The following is a 20,495-nucleotide window of genomic DNA, read 5'->3' as shown; positions in this document are numbered from 1 at the left end:
CCAACACCTCGCTCTGGCCTTCCCCGGCCGTCACACAAAGTAGGTCCACCTACTACCTCACGCCCACTTGATCCCTCAATTGGCTCTCCCATTATGCCTTCCTTCTTGCGACAGAGCAGCCAGATGCACTGCGCTTGTAGTCTCCCATGCCGCAGGTCCGCTATACCTCCACGTAGGCTGCCCAACGCCCTGCATGTCATCCCCAAACACCCACTACTGACTACTCTACAACTGCTCCTGCCGCTTCTTCCGCCTGCAAACACCCTCCCTGATCCACCACCCAACCTACAACCCCAGCCGCCCCAAACGCCACCATTGCCGCTTTGCCCCTCCCTCTCCTCCAAGACTGGCCCCCATCATCCCACCACACCACCACCCTCTCTCCAACTCCTCTGCCGCTCTCCTCTCTCGCAACCCTACCAACGGCCACGCCTTTGCCGCCACTATCCTTCCTCCCACTCTGAGTGTCTTCCTACATGCTTACCACCACAACCCCACCCCTTCGCCTTCACCATCTCCTTCTACCGCCCTGGCCACGTTCTCCACTACAAGACCACTCAGCCCACACCCATATCCACCACCACTGCCTCATCACACGGCCTCGTACCGCCACAACCACCCCTGCACCCACAACCACCACACACACACCCCTAACGAATAAATACACACGCACTCACACACACCACACACACACACAGGCATCCCTCGCATGAAACACACACATACCACCCACATGAGCCTCGCCACTCACAAACACGATAAACACCCACCTCCTACCACACCAAATCACACCCCACCCCACCCATCCACTCACACGTACATTCCCGGTGCACCACACATGCACCCCATGTGCAAGATATACTTAACACACACAATGCACATTAAAATAACTAATTAAACCCACACACACAAGGTGACACACACACCCAAATAGTCACACGCACACACGAACATGCACATCACACAAGCATAGCATATACGTCAACTCACACATACATCAATCCATATACATAGAAACACACCACTCACGCACGCTCACAACACATATCTATACACACCTCTCCACAAGCACACATATCGACACAATACCCATTAGACACAACACATAGATCACCCACAAGAAGCACTAAACACGCACACATCACATACATACCCTACACACACTACACTCACATAGACACGCACAAGACACACTAGAGACTCTCACTCACATGCACATATAGTGACACACACCTAGACTTAAATACACCCACACATACTAGACACACATGCACCTTCCCCCCCCCCCCAGCGCACATACATATAACACACACGCACATACACATGCCCACACTTAACACATGCATACACACATTAGACACCCTACCAACACTACGCATAATGCATCGCATATGAACACCATTCATGGGGCACCTACGGCCGTTGGGCTTCTGACTCGCCCTAGCACTACCCTGTTCACACCCCGGGAGGGGGCGAGGGAGGGGAGGGACTAAAAGTGGCACGCAAAGAACACGTATACCACTCATAAGCACAAGTATCTGCATATGCATGGTCTGTGCTGTTGGGAATAGAGCGTGCCTTTTAGTGTCTTCGGGCCTGAACGCACCCTTACACTCTTGTACTTCATATATTATCTAAGTCTAAAGTGGTACACCCCTCATTGTACCAAAATATTGATTGTGTCATGCACTCACTCTTCTCTCTGCACTCAGTATGCATTGTACTCTGTCTCGATCCTAGAAAGTGCCTTCAAACTAGAATCAGAGCGAGGAACAAACAAGCTGATCAGCTATCACAAGCGAGCAACTAATGGGTTGCACAAACTGTCATGCAACATGCTGGTCAGGGGGCGTGAACTGTGACAGGTCGACATGCAACGCGCTGGTCAGGGGGCATGAACTGTGACAAGTCGAGTGGAAGGCAGGAGTCACAGACGCCACACTGGTCAAGCAGCGTGAGCTCTGACAATCAAGCAAAAGACAAGAGTCATAGACTGGTAAGGCGGGCAACACATGCATAGGTTCGGTGGGCCGACCTACGAACAGGTCCTGATCAACGCCACAATAGGCCCATTTCCTCCTTTTTCTTTAATTTCTACAATTTTCCCTTCTCCCCTTTGCCAGGCATTCATATGCACAAGCGCAGTGTGCAATTTGACCCAAAAAATCGGGGCTTCTCCCGGATTTGGGGACTTCAACGCAGGACAAGACAATCTGACTCAAAAATTACACATTTGGGACGTGCACACCAAACAATTGGGGCTTTTGAGCAAAATTGCCAAATTTGTGCTCGGGAATGCTTTCGGAGCAAAAATTGCAATCAAATTTTGGGAATTTCACATCTAATTGGTGCCTTGGCCTCTGAATGTGTCAATAATTGCTTGTGTAGTGCAACAACAAACACTCTCTAATTCTGAAAATATATTTGCAGATCTAAAATTTCTGCAATCTTTGGATTTCAACTGTTGGTTGGTACTTGCAATACACCTTGGTTACTTGTGTGACATTTGGTGCATTTGGTGACTTTTGAGTTAATTTAGTACTACAAATTATGGCTCCAAACAATGACAGCAACAATCTTTTACACATCAAGAACCTTGAGGGTGCACATAATTTTACAATATGTCAAAAACAATTTTACAATGTCTTGGTGCAAAAGAAACAGGTGAAGCCCATCAAAACAAAGGGAATAAAACCAACAAATATGGAACAAGACGAGTGGGATGATTTGGATGAGCTTGCACGCTCTACCATTGAGCTCTCAGTGTCAGACAACTTCCTCTTGTCTGCAGCTTTTGGATATTCACAAAAAATAATATCTAAAATATTAAAAATAGACTAAAATTTGTCCAAAAATCTGGTATTTTTGAACCATCCACACTACGGACACTAACACTAATGAATAATATGGCATTGACTTTCTAGATCAATAAGAAAGCCGAATGATGATGTGCTCTAGAGTTTTTCACACAGTGTCCGCGTAGTGGCACACATCCACCGCCTCTTAACCTACACATCCTCCGACATGTGCCAAAGTCTTATGGATCTGCAGTGTCGAAAAAAGTATCCTCTATCATATCAATGTTTCAATCTTCTACCTCTTATTCTTCCATATTCTCATGTTCATGCTCAGTATCCAACTCCTTCAACTCATATGCTAAAGACTCCCTATGTTTAAAGAGCTTGATACGTTTTCCGACCGCTGTAATCCTTAGAGTTGTCCCATCCATCTCATTTAATGCCCTTCTTATATAGCTCGTGGTCAAAGTTTGTGTCGCTTGTCAAACCTCTTCTTGTTCTTGATCCTTGTAGTTTTCAGCTTTTACATGGCTGTCTCAATATCTTCATGCCTTCTTTCTATCTGTCTAATGCGTTTAATGATCATAAGTATCAGTTGGTGACACTAGAGAAGTGGCGTTTTATGATACCTAACGCCAATTTGATGGTCAAAGATGGCGCAAAGACACTCGGGAATAGAAGTTGCCTAGCCAATTTAACATTTGGCCAGTTTGATTATTTTTTAGGGCAACGAAATAATTATTAGATTATTTTTCAGTATTTAAAAACTGAAAATTAATATTTAATTATGACTAATGCTGAAAAAACCATTTGAAAAGGCTTCCACTTGTCAAAAATGCCCATGCAAGTCTGAAAAACGTCTTTAGAGGCTGAAGAGAGGCATTTTGTGTATTCAACCTGCTAGAGAGAGGAAGGAGATGCTACTAGTCTGATTTGCAGCCATTGGAGGACCTTCTAAGCCAGCCAAGGATTGCAGAAGACCAATCTACAGGCTGTTGAGACAGGGCAACAGTAGTAAATGATGGATTTTATTCAGTTCTTTGCATCTACAAGCTGTTGAGATAGAGCAGCAGCAATAAATGATAGATTTTTTTCAATTCTTCACGAAAAAAGTCTGAATTTTCTCTCTCTACAGCTTTCCCTCTCATCTCCCAGCCATTTCACAGCCTTTTGCTCTGAAGATCTCAACATTTGGACCCTTGGAGATTGAGAAATTGCAAATTTCTCTGCTGTAAACCCTAATTTACAGCAGAAATTAGGGTTTAGCAATAGCTTCGAGAGAAGTGTGCCAAAAATTGGAAGATCCAAGACTTTGATTTTTCAGGGCTGAAGATTAATTTCAACTAAATTCAAGTGGAGGACTAGCAAAACATGAATTTGGGCCAATTCCATCGTCTATGAAGTGGATGAAGGCCAATTAAGTGCCCGAATCAAGGGGCGAATCAGATTGAAGACTTGCTGTTCACTTTGGCCAGCAAGGGGAGTTTAGATTGCGAAGGGGATCGGGAGAATCCCATTGTAAATCAACTTTTTTTTCAATAAAGCTAAAGAAATACCAAAAGGGGAGCCAATTTTGGGACCAATTGGTGTGCCTTGTTTAAGATCAGTGGGTAAATTTTTATTTTCAGATTCGCATTAATTGTTTGCTGCTGTAATTAAGTTGTAATCAAGGATTTACCACCCTATCCAAGGAGAAAGGTTGGTTTCACCCTGCACGTTGCATCATAGGACAGGCACCATAAACCACATGCATCCACCCACACACCCACACTACCTAACCACATGCACCTAGAATCAAGGCACATAGGTTAGATTGCAACATCGCACGTAACTTTGTTGTGCAACAAACTTTGAGACACGGCTATTAAACTCAAGGATTTACCACCCTATCCAAGGAGGAAGGTTGGTTTCACCGTGCACGTTGCATCATAGGACAGGCACCATAAACCACATGCATCCACCCACACACCCACACTACCTAACCACATGCACCTAGAATCAAGGCACATAGGTTAGGTTGCAACATCGCACGTAACTTTGTTGTGCAACAAACTTTGAGACACGGCTATTAAACTCAAAGTGAAATCCAAAGAGTCAAGCAAGTAAGACCTGAGCTACAAGGAGCCAATGGACATGCGAAACACGAACAATCATTATTAAACTGTGATTAGCATCTCAAGTATTGCAAGATCCAGGAGTGTTTGACAAGAAAAGAAAGCCTGCTTGAGCACTACGCACTTACGCAAAATTAAAAGGAAAAGTGTGATTTTACACTCATGGTAGTCAACACATGATTGTGGGAATTAGAATCACTAGAAAGAGAAAGGCTAGGGACACATTAGAGAAATACAAAATCACTTATTGGAAAAGAACCTAGACCTTGTGACTTTCTTCTTCTATCCAACTCTTAATCTTCATCACACATCGAAAACCCTAGTGCGAGTTGGAAGTCTTGGACACACAACAATTATGTATCCTTTCCATCACTACGAAGTCAATATCCTTCAATAAGATCCCAACAAGCATTTAGTTTAATGCCTAAGGAATAGATTGGCTGGCTACCACTGCAAGAAGAGATCGAATTGCAAACCACACAATTGCCATGGTTAAATCTCATACCATGCTCAATCTAGATTATAGAACCATTTACTTATCCACGGATCAAAACTTGCAAAGAGATCATATGCTTAGAAAAGCCAGACTTCTTCTTCAATTCCACAACATGACTAACCAACTACAAGATAAAATGCAAATTATATGTGCTTGAATGAAATAAAACCCAACTACCATGCAGTCATTTCATGACCCACCCCACACTTAATCTATTATACAACCTCGCAAGCCTAGAGCTTGTTCGAATTGCCATCAATCAAGTCATGTAGCATGCTTCCGCCCAAAGCCACGAACCAATGCTAAGGACCCTCAATGCATTGGATTCACCTCCATGTGTTAAGAAAGTCCAACAAATGCAATACCCAATAGCAAGTTCCCTACGTCTATTGGCCCTGAAATTCCTACTTGTATAACAAAGGTTGTCATCATTGATCCCAAAGACGATGAGCTAATCACACCTATCTATCTTAGGGTCACATTAGTCAGGAAACAAGAGCACATCACTGAAGCTCTCATCAACAAAGAAGCTTATTATAATATCCTCACCTATCACACTTGGACTTGAATAGGACAACCTAAACTAATGCCCATTGACACTACAATCACTCCATATAGAGGATCACCATATCATCTCCTATGCAAATACAAGATCTTAATGGCCCTAGAAACTGAAAGCTTGCCAGTTATGTTTTATGTGCTTCCTAATCAAGAGGATATCTAGAAAGAAATCCTACTTGGCAAACCTTTCAAACGCATAACTAAGTGCAAAGTAGACTATGAGACATAGCAATTACATTTGACCCTACCTAGCCTCAAGATCATCACGATCTTTAGCAAAAGCAACCTCGCTATTGCTCAAGATAAGGATAATCAATCAGTTTCTGCCTTAGATCGAAACTCAATGGAAGGGAGTCATGAAGTCGATCTCACAGCTCCCATCCCATTGCTAATACTGCCAAACATAGATCCTTACACAAAAAGAAGCGAAGATCTTGGGGATACCATCATAAACGCCAACAAAGAGTTAGCACAACGCCGTAGTGGGTATCCAAAGCATTGCTTCTAGTTATTTCATGTACAGCTCTTCATCTAAGTCACCATGAAGAAAAGTAGTCTTCACATCCATTTGATCCAACTCTAAATCCAAGGATGCAGTGAGAGCAAACAAAACACAAGGCGTAGTCATCTTCACCACTAGTGAAAAGACCTCGCGGAAGTCTATGCCTTCCTTTTGTGTATAGCCCTTAGCAACCAACCGTGCCTTATACTTGGGCTTCCCATCAATACATTTCACTTTGTAAACCCATTTATTAGGAATAGCTTTCCTATCATTAGGTAAAGGTACAAGCTCCCATGTGTTATTTGCATATAGAGACTTCATCTCTTCTTGCATAGCAAGCTCCCACATTCTCTCGTTTTCACATGACTGTGCCTCTTTAAATGTTAGAGGCTCGCCCTCATCAGTCAACAAAATGCAATCCAAAGATGGTTGAAACCTCTATGGCTGCCTTCTGACACGTATAGACTGTCTTACCCAATGATCTGTATTATCAAGCAGTGGGCCTACATCCTGAGGAATGTGCACACCATCACCAGGTGGCTGATTTTCAGCATTTTCTTGCTGCTGTAATCTGTTTTCAGCATATTCTTCTTACTGTCTTATTTCATCATGTGCATCTATTTGTTGTCCATGATCTTCTGGCTGTAGCACAATAGGTTGCTGCTCATTTTCAGTATCAAAAGGGACAGAATTTTCAGCTAATGGATGCTGAATGTCTGGCTGTTCATGCTGAAATTTGACGACCTTTTTATCAAGATCACCATGTGTAGCATTTTTCAGCAACTTTGCCTCATTAAATACTACATCTCGGCTGCGTATTATCTTTCTCTCTTGAGAAAGCCAAACTCTATAAACCATCTCTCCCTCATCTCCATATCCCATGAAGATGCCCTTGATGGATTTCATGTCTAGTTTGGTCCTCTATTCTACAGGTACATGCACAAAGGCATCACAACCAAAGACACACAAATGGTAATATGAAATAGGTTTGCCAGACCAAACCTCTTCAGGAATGCCATTTTCCAATGCACGATTGGGAGAGCGATTGCATACATGAACTGCAGATTTAAGTGCCTCTCCCCAAAACTACTACGGGAGATTAGCTGTGGACAGCATGCATTTGACTCTCTCACAAAGTGTACAATTAAACCTTTCAGCCACGCCATTTGATACAGGATTATAAGGGGCTATCAACTCCCTCTTAATGCCATGCATCTCACAAAACTTGTTAAATTCTTTTGAGGCATATCACCCCCATTATATGTTCTTAAGGGCTTTCAACTTAAGCCCTTTTTGAGTGGTAACAAAAGCATGAAACTTTTTAAATGAATCCAACACTTTCTTTTTGCTCTTAAGTACATACGCCCATGACTTTCTATTGAAATCATCAATGAAAGTAACAAAGTACCGTGCGCCCCCATACGAATTAACAGGCATAGTGCACACATCAAAGTGTACTAGGTGAAGAGCATTAGACTTCTTAACGACACTAGAGTAATAAGGAGACTTCACTTGTTTTCCATATAAGCAATCATTACAAAATTCGAGACCAGAGCCTTTTACATCAAATCTCCCTAAAGAGGAGAGAACCTGAAGGCCTTTTTGGCTTATATGACCAAAGTCTTTTGTATCAAAGCTCCATCTGTGAATGAACTTCAGCCACAACCAAGAACTTGCCAGGTAATGCTTTACAATGCAAGTAATATAAAGTCCCTCTTTTGCTGCCTTTAACAATCAGCATAGAGCCCTATGAACCTTCCAAGATCCACCACCAAATGTAAGACCCTTTAGCATCAAGTTGCCCAGCTGATAGTAGACTCTTCTTTATGCCAAGTACAAATCTGGCATCCTACAAAATCAGCTCTTGGCCATTTTCAAGAGCCAAGTGAATGGTGCCAACACCCTCTATCTCACATGCATAGTTATTACCCAAGTAAACCTTGCCTATGCAACCTGCAGTGTATTCAAAAAATGACTCCAAAGAGGGGATAACATGAAAGGAAGCACCGCTCTCCACTATCCATGATTGTGACAGCCCATCATGAGCTGAAAGTAAGGCATCAATTACCTCCTTTTTTGGTGATATGCATATCACCTGTTGCTGCCATAATATCTTCATCATTAGATGAGACTACAACAAGTATCTCTCCGGTGTCATAAAGCTCTTCAATGACCACACTGGATGCAACATTTGCCGTTGCAACTTCTTTTGAGGAAAAGCTGTCATCATCTTTCTTTTTCTTACCCTGTTGATTCTTTCTTTCTTGCTCTTTCTTGAAGTGCTGGCAATCGGGCTTTTTATGCCCTTTACGCCCACATTGATAGCATGTGACATCATGCAGTTTGCCCTTGCTTTTGCTTTTGCTTTTACCTTTACTGGCTGCATTACCCCTCTTTTCAGACCTGTCTCTTACATGGTAAGCTGAGCCACTGCTTTCACCACTAGACTTTCTTCTGATTTCTTCATTGAGGATTGAACCTCTAACACCATCAAAAGTCAAAGCGGGATTGTTGCTAAGTGACACAACCAAAGATTACCAACTGTCAAGCAAAGTCATCAATAAGAAAATAGCTTTCAATTTATTATCAAAAGTTGTCAAACCATAGTCCTGCAACTGACTCAAAACCCCTGTGAAAGTACTCAAATGCTTAGATGTTGGCTTAGACTCATCCAACTCCATGTTCACAAGTTTACGCATAACATACACTTGATTCACACGAGTTGTATTTTCATAAGTGTCCTTAAGCTTTTTCCATATAGCATAACCTGTATCAAGACGCTTGATGTCTATAAGTACATCATCAGACACTGCCATCTTAATGTATGCAATGGCGTTCTTATTAAGTCTAGCCCAATCCACATCTGTCATAGCTGCAAGCTTAGTCTCCAAGAGGTCTCCAAGAGAGTATCTTCAAAGTCCTTGAGAAACAAAATGTGCCTTGCATCCTATCCTTCCACGAGTCAAAGCCAATGCCATCAAACCTCTTGATTTCAAAGAGGGATTTTGTGTCACTACTGCTAGAAGCATTTGCAGCCATTTTTCAGCAATACACCAGAAATTCAATGCTGCAATTTATGACAGCAAAAATGAGCTAAGTATTCAACTGATTTCAGCCCAATTTTTCAGCAAATAATAGCAAGATTCAGTCCAAGTACATGTACAGCAGTAGAATGAATGACTTTCAGCAGTATGACTGCAATTTCAGCATACAATAAATGCAAACATCACAGCTAGATAACTCCCACCTCAACAATATCACCATAAATACATCTGCACCAATCTCAGATCTGCAAATGATCACTAAGACTGCTGCAACATGAATGATCAGCAATGCATCAACTCAATGGGAGCTGCCCAACATGTGTACTGCATACATTTGTGCTCATATCAACTTGTGATACCCCAAAACACCAAGAATTCTCTGCAATTTCTCCAAAATCGCACAAGCGGGAGATAAAAATACTCAATTCACTCTGCTTATAACCACAAGATTGCTTTAACAATATTCCCAAAGTGCATTTCACGCATTAACTTTGCCAAAATCCACAGATTTCAGCAAAAGCCCCAAAATTTCACTGACCAATCTGCCCCGATTGCATTAATACATGTTCCCGAAAGCATAAAACAGGCAAAATTAGCAAAATTTCACAAAATTTTGCAAAAGCCCCAAATTTCTCAGGTCCAAATGTGCACCAATGTCAGCCAATCTGAGTCAGCTAAACAAAAATTTCACCAATACAGCAAAAGCCCCAAATTTTATGGGCCTAATGTTGAGGAATTTCACTAAAATGAGTAAAATTTCAGTAAATTTGGCGAAATCCCCAATCCAAATACGCACAATGTCTGCAATTTCTGACGCAGATGCCTCAATTTTGCATGAGCAGTACTCAATCTTAAAAGCCCCAAATTTCTGGGAATAAATATACACAAATCTGAATTTTGTGCTTATGCACACGAACCCCTGTCAGGCCAAGGGGAAATTCAAGGAGAATTTTGGAGAAAAAAACGAAATTTTTGTGACTAAAAAAAAAGAGGAGTGACCAAGTCCGTTGACCTGCCCATCAAACGATGTCAGTCCGCCGTCCAGCTCCACGTGCCAAACGTGCGACCCGTCAGTCGCGTTCGTGGATGCCCGCCGGCCTGTCGCCTGTGACCTGTCTAGTCGCCTGTTGACTGTCCCAAAGCTGTCGCCCAGCAGTCTCATCGATTGCCTGCTCTCGCCCGTGCTGGTTGTCAACTACTCGCTCGACCGGGGGCACCACAGTGCCCGTCTCCCTGGTCTTCGTCGCGTGCAGTTCTTGTGCGTTGGTCAATTACACCTGGCGCCCGTCAGTCAGCAATACCATCGACTGTCTGCCCCACATCTACCTACTCTTGCTGGTCCACACTGGTCACGTTGGACCTTCCTCTGACCTTGGGAAGTGTGCACTCTGTGCTCTAATACCAGTTTGAAGGGGAGTGTGTGCGCAATGAAGTGCGAGACAAAGGCGTGAGGAGCAGAGTTGAGAGTTCGAGAGAGTGAATGCAAAGATGGTATACCATTTGTGATGGTACGCAAAGAATAAAAAGAATGTATTTATATGTTAGGATACATTAAGGGTGTGTTCACACCGGTAAGTCTATTTACACGGAGACGAAGGGACTTCACACCCAACAACACCAACCGACCAACCAACCTGCTTAGAAGTCCCGAGTCACCTAAGAATGCTTTGCTTAAGCAAATACAGGAGGCTGAGCAACAACAGATCCATGCCACTGCTCAACCTATAAGCCCACAAAAACCAACCAAGCACATTGCCACACCCAACCCACGTAAGGATTTGACAAAGAAGTCACCCTCAAACGACACAAGTAGCCAATCCACTAACTCAACTACTATTACTTTCCAATGGAAATCTCAATAGTCATTGTCTTTGGTCGTAAAAAAGACCATAGCCATAAAGAAACAAGCCCTTGTAAGCCGACTAGCAGAATTGATATTTCAAGCAACATCTTCGTCACCTCCAGAACCTCCAACGCACCTCAAGTCTATGTATAGAAAGAAAACTCTTGAGGAGATGGCTAACGAGATATTACGACAAACCAATGAGCCAGCAATGAAGTCTTTAGTTCAACTCAATACAAAAGTGGCATCACTCATGTAGGCATCCATCTACACCAATATTGGAAAACCTACAACTGAGCATAAAAAGCTCTAACAAAATCCATTGACCTAGGATGAGCAGCACCAAATATGCAGCACCATTAGTGAGGAAATCATGAAAGGTATGCCAAAAGCCGCAAGTAGAGAGTTGCATCTAATTCTCTCATTTTATACTACCCTTTGTAAGATGGATAGGAAAAAATTAAAAGCTGTGTCCTCGCCTGACACAACTAGAATAGACCGGATCCAATCATCCTACACATGTATGCGAAATTCATACATCCTAAAGAGACCCTTAACAAAGGGTCTAAAGCAAACGAATCTTTGCCCTTAAAGACACATCCACAAGGAGCCAAAAACACACACGATTTCCATAATCCCAAGAATCCTTCTGAATAAAACCAGGATCTAAGACCATAGTTACCCTCAACTATTACAACTTCCAAACCCACTAACTCAATCCTTACTACTTCCCATCAAGAATTGAAACCACAACCATCACATCTCCCAATCACAACTAAACCCACCAACTCCACCAAAGAAAATATGCCTACTACCTCGAGAAAGAGTGCTACTAGCACAACCCCAACAAGCCCTAGAGAGTCAACAGCTCGCAAGTCAAGCTCAACCCGCCCAAGACCTCGAGCTCAATTGAAACCTAACTTGCAGCTAAGAAGATTAAAGAACATTGCAATAGAAATTGCCCATGATGAAAATTAACCAGTGACTATCTGGCTTCGGGAATTACGTGATAAAATTACATTTCTTGCTCATGTTTATGCCCAATCTAATGTTGAAATCCTCCCTAAGGATTTTGAGGATTGCTTAACATGGCCACTATCTTGGGAAGAGCAAGAACATCTCAGCAAGCAATATAGTGATCAACTAGATAACCTTCTCCCACTCATTCCAAAAGAGGAAGTTGAGGAACATCATTTACTCCCATCATTCCACAATCCATTATGCCCTCCCAACCATCAAGGAATTATTAGCACTAGAAGTGCAAGTACAAAATGGTAGCTCATTCAAACATATACACTAAGAAAACCTCAATGGCTAAACTCGGAAGTCAACTCATGACTATTTCAGAGCAAAGGCGAGCCATATGGAAACCTAACATTAACCTAACATACGTATCTCCAACTTCTCTTTGAGTACTTGCCATCATGCCAAGAGTCACACTAACTGGACCTCTCTTAGACATTCCCTTACTTGACAAATTCCTCATAGAAGAAGAGCTCCATGTTGCAAGCAAATTCAATCAAGGAGATGTCGTACTTGATGTTGCTACATATTTAGCCCTAATAGCAAAATTGCCGCAACTTCCTAACAAATATGTTGCACTCCAATATAACCCTGATTTTTATCAATAGCTCACATCTTGGCAAAATAATCTTATACCATAAAAACTTGTACATTACAATTTATACACAAACAAATTTAGAAAAACAAAAACAAAAACCAAAAAACCAAAAACATCAAAAAATCCACACACACTACACTCTTAGTTCCCTTGCAATGCTTGGAAGTATTGCAACATTTTTCGCGCAAGGAGGGAGCAATCAGAAGCAACCGACCATTGACAACACAAACTGGTAAGTGATCTTAAACAACAATTTTCGAAACGTTTAAGTCCTTGCTAAACTCAACTGCATATGCTTTCAAGTTTTATCAAGTGAATGAAGACAAACAAATGACAAATGATATGCTCAAAGCAATAATAAAGATGTAGCAAGTCAATGAGCTACCGAAGACATAAATGATACAAGCAAGATTGAAGCCATGGACACATAGGATTCTCAACAAACTTCAAATCTACCCGCAGCTTGCTCCTCGGGCTTCATTTGCATTGCTATTTACAACTAACTATATATCCAATTCCAAGCCAAAGACTTGGCAAAAGGCTCTTCAATACCCCCAATGGCACTAGGCCATGGAAAAGGAGTTAGAGTATATTGACCGAAATAAAACTTGGACTTTGGTGGATCGTTCGAGCATAGTAATAGGGAACGGGCATACCAAGGCCTCAAAACGCAAAAATGCCATCCCGGACAGATGTGCCGAAATGGAACAGGGGATGTCTCCTGTCTCGTCCCCAACGGTCATCCCTCCTTCCTGATCGTCCCCTTGTCACATCCCTTACGTTCTTCTTTTTGGGGAGGAGGGGGGGTGTCTTTTGGGGGGTGGTTTGTTGGTGGGTTTTTTTGTGGGACTTCTTCCAAGGACTTTCCCTTTCATAACACACACATATAAAATCAGTATATTTTGTATGAAGTCAAATCAAATCAGCCCACATTACACATGCAATTTTTATACAATGAAAAATACATGTATGCATGCATGTGTACGCATATATTCTTTGGTAGTATACATTCACACACATAGTAACATGGGACCGGTTTTGGGGACAAAGATGGAAATGGGGACAAGGATAGGAATAATGAATTGCCATCCCTTGCTACCATGAGAGGGGGCTCTAATTTAGGGATGGAACTGGGACGGTATGGGGATGGCACGGGACTAGGACAGGAAGCTACAAGATTTGGCATCCCCTATTACTATGCCCATACATCCACCCACCACATCACATACATACATTTTCAAATGCTATTTATGTATGCCATCCCACCCCCATCCCCATTCCTTGCTTTTAGCCATCCCCTATCTCCGTCCCCCGTTCCATGTTACTATGCATTCGAGTCACAAGAAAGTCATCGAGGCCAAGTGGATTTTCAGGACCAAGCTCAAAGCTGATGAAACTTTAGACAAGTACAAGGTTTGCTTTATCATACAAGGGTTTCAACAAAAGCAAGGAATTGACTATGAAGAGACCTTTGCTCCTAATATGTAGTTTATATCTTTCTGTCCATTGGTTGTGCTCGTTCATCAATATGGTTGGCCAATCTACCAAATAGATGTCAAAAGTGCCTTTTTGAAACGTTACCTAGAGGAGGAAGTTTATGTGGAGCATCCACCTAGGTTTTCTTATACTTGTTGAAGAGATAAGGTATTTTGCTTGTGGAAAGCTCTTTATAAGATGAAGCAAGCACCGCAATCTTGGTTCCACAAGATAAATGAGTTCCTTCAAACACAAGAATACCACCGCAATCTTGGTTCCTCAAGATAAATGAGTTCCTTCAAACACAAGAATACCATTATATCCCTTATGACCCAAACTTATATGTTTGTATTACTTCAAAGGAGATCAACTATATCCTATTGTATGTTAATGACTTACTCCTCACTGGCTCAAATTCTGCTACTATAGTGGAAATTAAGGCCTAGCTTAATTCCACATTTGAGATGACTGACCTTGGTTTGTTGTCTTGCTTTTTGGGGATAGAAGTTGCTCGTTCTGAGCATCATACTTTTGTATCCCATCAGAACTAAGCTCTGCAATTGGTGGACCAATATTGCACTGATTAGACAAGGCCTAAGTCAGTATTTCACTAAACCTAGGATGTCACATTGGACTACATGTTTACATGATTTGATATCATAAATGTACATATTCATTTGGCTTAACTTTTGGTCATGGTTTGTACTTGTAGAGCTATAGATATTCTAACTGAGCAAGAGATTCCAACACTAGTCATTCCTACGATAGCTACCTCTTTTCCTTGGGCACAACTACTATCTCTTGGTTAAGCCGTAAGTAGGAGACAATGGCAACTTCCACTGCTAAGACAAAGTATAGGGCTCTCTATGATGGTACGACTTAGTAGGCCACTAGGCAGCAAACATGCATTCTTTGTTCAATGCTCTAGCCTCTCTAGGGTAAACACTTGGGCTCCCTTGGTAAGATTACCATCACCTCTATAGTCTTGATAGGTCACTGGACAACCGACATGCACCCTTTGCCCAATGCCTTGGCTACTTTGGGGTGGGATGCCTTGGGAAAAGAAAAGAACAAGAACTCTCTGTAAATAGACAAGCTGCCCTCCCTTTTAGCAATCTCGTTTTTGCAGTTTGCAAGTCTTGAAGCTTTGTTGTACACACCCCATTCGCAAAGGATAATTCAGCCAGAGCTGCCCCTCGTCGTTTCCTAACATCCGGCGCTTGCCTACCAGCCCTCCTTCACAATCTACTGCTCCAAACTGCAATCATTTGCTACTCAACCTATCCCAAACTTTGCATTTGCTACTGTCGATCACTCTTCTACATGCGAAAGCTGCCCCAAAGGTGACACCATCAGCTGGCAATCTGCTAGAAGCCTGTGTTTGCTGTTTTGGACTGCTGCCCTACACATACCAGCTGTCACCATCATCCACACTGCACCAAAATCTATGTTTTGCGGTCAGTACACTTTGCATGGCTGCCACATCATCATCTACTAATGGGTTTGCACATTTTCTCTCCTCCACCTATCTATTACTGACCCAACCACACTTGAGTTGTGTTTGCTGCTGCCAAACACGTACAAAGGCTGCCTTGCTACGATGGATCCGTCAGAGTACGACACTCTCTCCAGCTCATACTCTCCGCCCTGGTCCTTGAGACACAGGAGTTCAAAGGGTCAGTACTCCTCCACTGCATAGTGTGTTTGCATTGCATGAGCATTATATTATTCAAATTCATTCAATTTCTTATTCGTTGTGTTCATTGTCTCTAAGTTACTTTGACCCTATTGTCTCTTAGTTACTCTAACCCTAACTATGTTCTTTTGTCAGTTTGTGCTATTGTCGTATGATTATATTTGAGTTTCTATGTTAGGATATTTCTCCACACTATGTCCCATATCAAAGCAATGATATACAAAAATGTGTAACATGATAGTACGTACAAAAATGATGATAGAAGCTAGAAAGTGTTAAGCTAAATGGATGCATTAATGGGAGAGTGTTGCCAAGTCATCTATGCTTTTGCCATCCACCTACCCATCATTAACTGTTGCTACAACGACCATCTTAAGACTACCCACACCTTTGTTTGGTCCCAACCACTATCGCCATCACACCAACCTTGTTTTGACTGTTGCAGCCCTTGTTTGAGTATTCCCAGCTGCTGCCCTGATCATTATGACATGGTGGACTATAGCATTTTCATTCCTACAGGTAGCCCTACTGCTATTCATCGTCTAGAGGTGTTATACATTGCTATTCTTCATCAGATCAGGTTGCTCGATCTACTATCCTTCACTGCTACTTGTTGCCAGCACTTTTTCAGCTCCGACCTATTGTCCACTCTTGGTGACTGATAATCAGACCATGCTAACTACCACATCATCGTATCTGCTCCACCTATTGCATATTACTCTACATCAGCTAGATCCACATTTTCATCTACAACAGGCCATTTTTGAGTTATCCCCTTCAACAAATCCATTTGGAAATGGGTTCTTGCATTCTATAGGAACACCCTCCTCTACTTCCAATTGACGAGAAGAGAGTGCTTCCCTCTTACTTCTACTTCCAGTTTGAGAGGGAGCGATTTCTTTGTCTTGAGAGAAACAGTGATGATATTTACAGCTTTTCACTCTCAAATATTTATTTCTTATGTATTGTATATTATGGACATTAGTAACTTCATCCGCACTGTCAAGATGACATGATTGTAAAAAGGCGCTTGGGTAAGCGGGCAATTTCCCTGTAAGGACGCTATCCAAGTGGCACCAGTGCATCGCGTTTTGCATGAGCATGGATATTTGCATTCCCCTTTGCATTTCCCCATGCATCGGCATTCTGTTTATGTAAACATGCATATATGTCCATTTATCCATTTTCGTTCACCCTTGGAGTGATCGACTCTGGATCCACCATAATCATGGCATTGCACATGGCAGTCTCCAAAGACTTCTTTTTGTTCCCTATGCTTGTACTTTGCTTGTCGAGCTTGCTTACTTGTCTTGACTTTCTCTCCACATTTTCTCCATGTGATTGGCATACACACACACACTTAGGTATCCCTAGGCACTTATCCTAGTAGTGTGTAGGATTGTTTTGCTTATTGTATGAAGGTAGCGGAGCTATCCATCTTTCTTTTCCCATACTTCGCAGCATAGTGACTCAACATGACAAAAACTGATTTGAAATCATTACTTAATGCTAATTTTTTTGGGAAAAAAGAATCACATCAACAACCCTCCAAAAAAAAACCCAAAAAGTCCATTGCTGATTCCATCTGCCTTTGCAAGACTTGGTAGGCCCCGGGCTGCCAACGTGCCCTTGGTCCGATGCCCTGGCCTCTCTAGGGTGATCACACTAGCTCCCTTGGTAAGATAACCATCGCCTCTATAGTCTTGGTAGGTCACTAGCCACTCGACGTGCACTCTTTGCCTGATGCCCTAGTTGCTTTGGGTTGGGAAACCTTGGGGTAGAAAAAAGAAATCCATGGCTTATTTCTCACAGCTTTGTTTTGGGCCTGAGAGGGGGTGTTGAGAAATTCATTAGCCTTACTTAAACAACTCTAAAACATACTTAATTAATAAAGAAAACATTTTATTTTAAAAAGAAACATGATCTTAGAGAGTTACTGGATCCCACATGCAAAACCCTAATTTGGGTGCCTTGAACTTTCTATAAATATGCATGTATCCCACCACTCTCCCTCAATCTCATTTTTGCAATTTTCAAGAGCCATAACTCTGATACCCACACCATTTGCAAAGCACATCGAAGTCAGAGCTTCCACTAGCTACCATCTAGCACTTGATTCCAATCTTCGCCAGGCATATGCTGCTATCGCTAGGCCTGTGGAGCTATCGCCTACAATTGGATATTATCGCCCACTGTTGGATGTTGTCACTAGATGTCTACTATTACTAGAATTTCTCTCTCCTCTAAATGTTGCGTTTGCAGTTTCTAGCTAGCCCCTGACATTCTCTCACCTATATCATCTGTGTTTGCATCTAACAACTATTGTGCAAATTCTCTCCTCAAGTACCTGCGTTTTTAGTCTTTCTCTCTCCTACACTGCCGTCTACATCAAATCCAAACTTCCTTGGATATGTTTGCTGGTCTTCAACACTCGGAGGCTGCCTTTGCTGCGATTCAGGATCCATATTGTGTTTACTACATGAGCATTGTATATTCATTATTCATTCACTTTATTATTCATTGTGTTCACTCTCTTTGAGTTACCCTAATCCTAACCCTAACTATGTTCTGAGATTATCAATCTATGCTTTGTCATATGATTGGTTTCATGCTTTTTGTATTTAGAGCATTTGTTCACAAGTTGTCCCCTATATACTACGCTTTATTCATTCTAGTTCTTCATTCTTCCCAATTTTACATTTCCGGTTTTTGATTGAGTTATTGTGTCTTAGTTATGCTCACAAATTCTATATTTAAAATGGTTGAGATGCCTTTCTCTTGGAAAAACTGTCATATCTATGTTATTTTATTGATAATAATTAATTATTAAAAAAATACATCATGAGAAAAAACAAGGAGAACAACCCATCCTCCCCCTCATCTTCATCTTCATCCACCTTACTAGATGGTATATGGAGGACAAACAAGGAGTTTGACAAACATTCATTGCATAGGTTCCTCACAACTCTCCAATGTTGTAGAGGGAGTTTGACATTCACAAGCTAATCAAAAAAACACAATGTTGCCAATACCAAAATTTGCAAAGAAGACAGTCAGAAGAGGTCACCCAGCAATGGAGCAGTGTCAAAGGCTGAATGCAAAAAACATGGGTTTTAACACAGCAAGGGACTGCAATACAGGAGGAGCCAAATGCAGCCGAAGAGTCACAGCTGGAAACGCAAATCCTGGGAGGGTTGACATCAGTTGACACTGCAATACATACAGAAAACGCAGAAGGACAGGCAACAAACAGGTCGTCTCATGATCAGCAAAGAAGGTAAAAGCTGGAAAACAGCAAAGAAGCCAGAAGCAGGAACCTAGATCCTACAATCTGATACCATGTTAGAAGCAATACAACAATAGAAGAATAGACAAGTCCTGAAATAAACTGTTGAGCACAAAACAAAAGAGAAAGAAAAGAGAAGAACACTGCAAAATAAGAGAACTCGGAGATGTGCTCAAGAAATGGAATCCATATACCGAACACAAGGTAGTCGTGTACAAAAGTGAGTCACCTACTACGTGGGCACTCCAACAGGAAGTCCACCTAGTGAATGATGATGACGATTCAGCAGCAGCAGCAGCAGCAGCAGCAGCAGCAGCAGCAGCCGCCGCCGCCGCCGCCGCCCCACTATAAATAGGCATAAAATAGGCCATAAACAACAGCTGGTTGACCAGCATTGAATGATGGCCAACTAGTATAAAATGCCTAAAATGACACAAATAAATCACAATAAAATGCTTAAAATAAGGACAAGTGTGCCCAGCCCTAAATGGCATGCACTAACTCGCGCATGAGCTGATAATTCTACTGACAACATCTTCTCTCCCAAAATCGTCCCTTTTTGAACTCAAGATATCTAAGGAGCACCACTCCACTACTGCTAGACAAGGACACCCTTGCTCATGCCAAACCATACACCAAAGGAAAATAGATGTTGTAAAGAGGAGGGTAAAGGGGCCAATAATGCGATACCCCCAAAAGTAAAACACACCCCAACCCAATAGAGTGACACTTCTACATAAAAGATGCACCTATTTTAGCTATTTGAAGTTATGATACAAATTATTATGTATTGTGCATAAGTTGTGAGCCAAACAACTGAGTTATGTAAAGTTTTTCATATTTCTAATCCTTCGTTTAAAACTAAGTCTACTTAATAAAATTATCAAAATACCCCTCCTTTTTTTTAGTACCATATGATATACAATTAGACTACTGAAAAAATTTTAAGTAACTCACTTGATAAAAAAGTGGGGGACCGTTAGATCACACTCTATTGGCCCCTTTACCTTAGAGGATGCCAAAACGTCCATAAGCAAACCCACCAATCATGATTCCAA

General features: G+C 41.9%; 1 protein-coding gene across 2 annotated transcripts in view; it reads right to left on the bottom strand.

The window, feature by feature from the left end:
• The window catches only part of LOC148031680 (CRAL-TRIO domain-containing protein YKL091C-like), a 96,355-nt gene that overhangs the window by 68,063 nt on the left and 7,797 nt on the right, over positions 1–20,495 (bottom strand). Inside the window, exon 1 of one of the 2 annotated variants that reach the window (XM_087685255.1) lies at positions 10,528–11,024. The exons of the other annotated variant lie outside the window; for it this stretch is intronic. Within the exon in view, the coding sequence (XP_087541381.1) occupies positions 10,528–10,677 (150 nt within the window). The 5' untranslated portion in view covers positions 10,678–11,024. Of the gene's footprint in view, positions 1–10,527; positions 11,025–20,495 lie in introns of those variants that run through there. 2 annotated transcript variants of the gene reach the window in all.

This window comes from Lygodium microphyllum, chromosome 9 (genome assembly GCF_053477565.2).
Source record: "Lygodium microphyllum isolate KBCC chromosome 9, Lygodium_microphyllum_v1.1.10, whole genome shotgun sequence".
Classification (NCBI taxonomy): Eukaryota; Viridiplantae; Streptophyta; class Polypodiopsida; order Schizaeales; family Lygodiaceae; genus Lygodium; species Lygodium microphyllum.
Note: the sequence above shows the minus strand (reverse complement) of the source record. Positions and strands in the feature narration are given on the sequence as shown.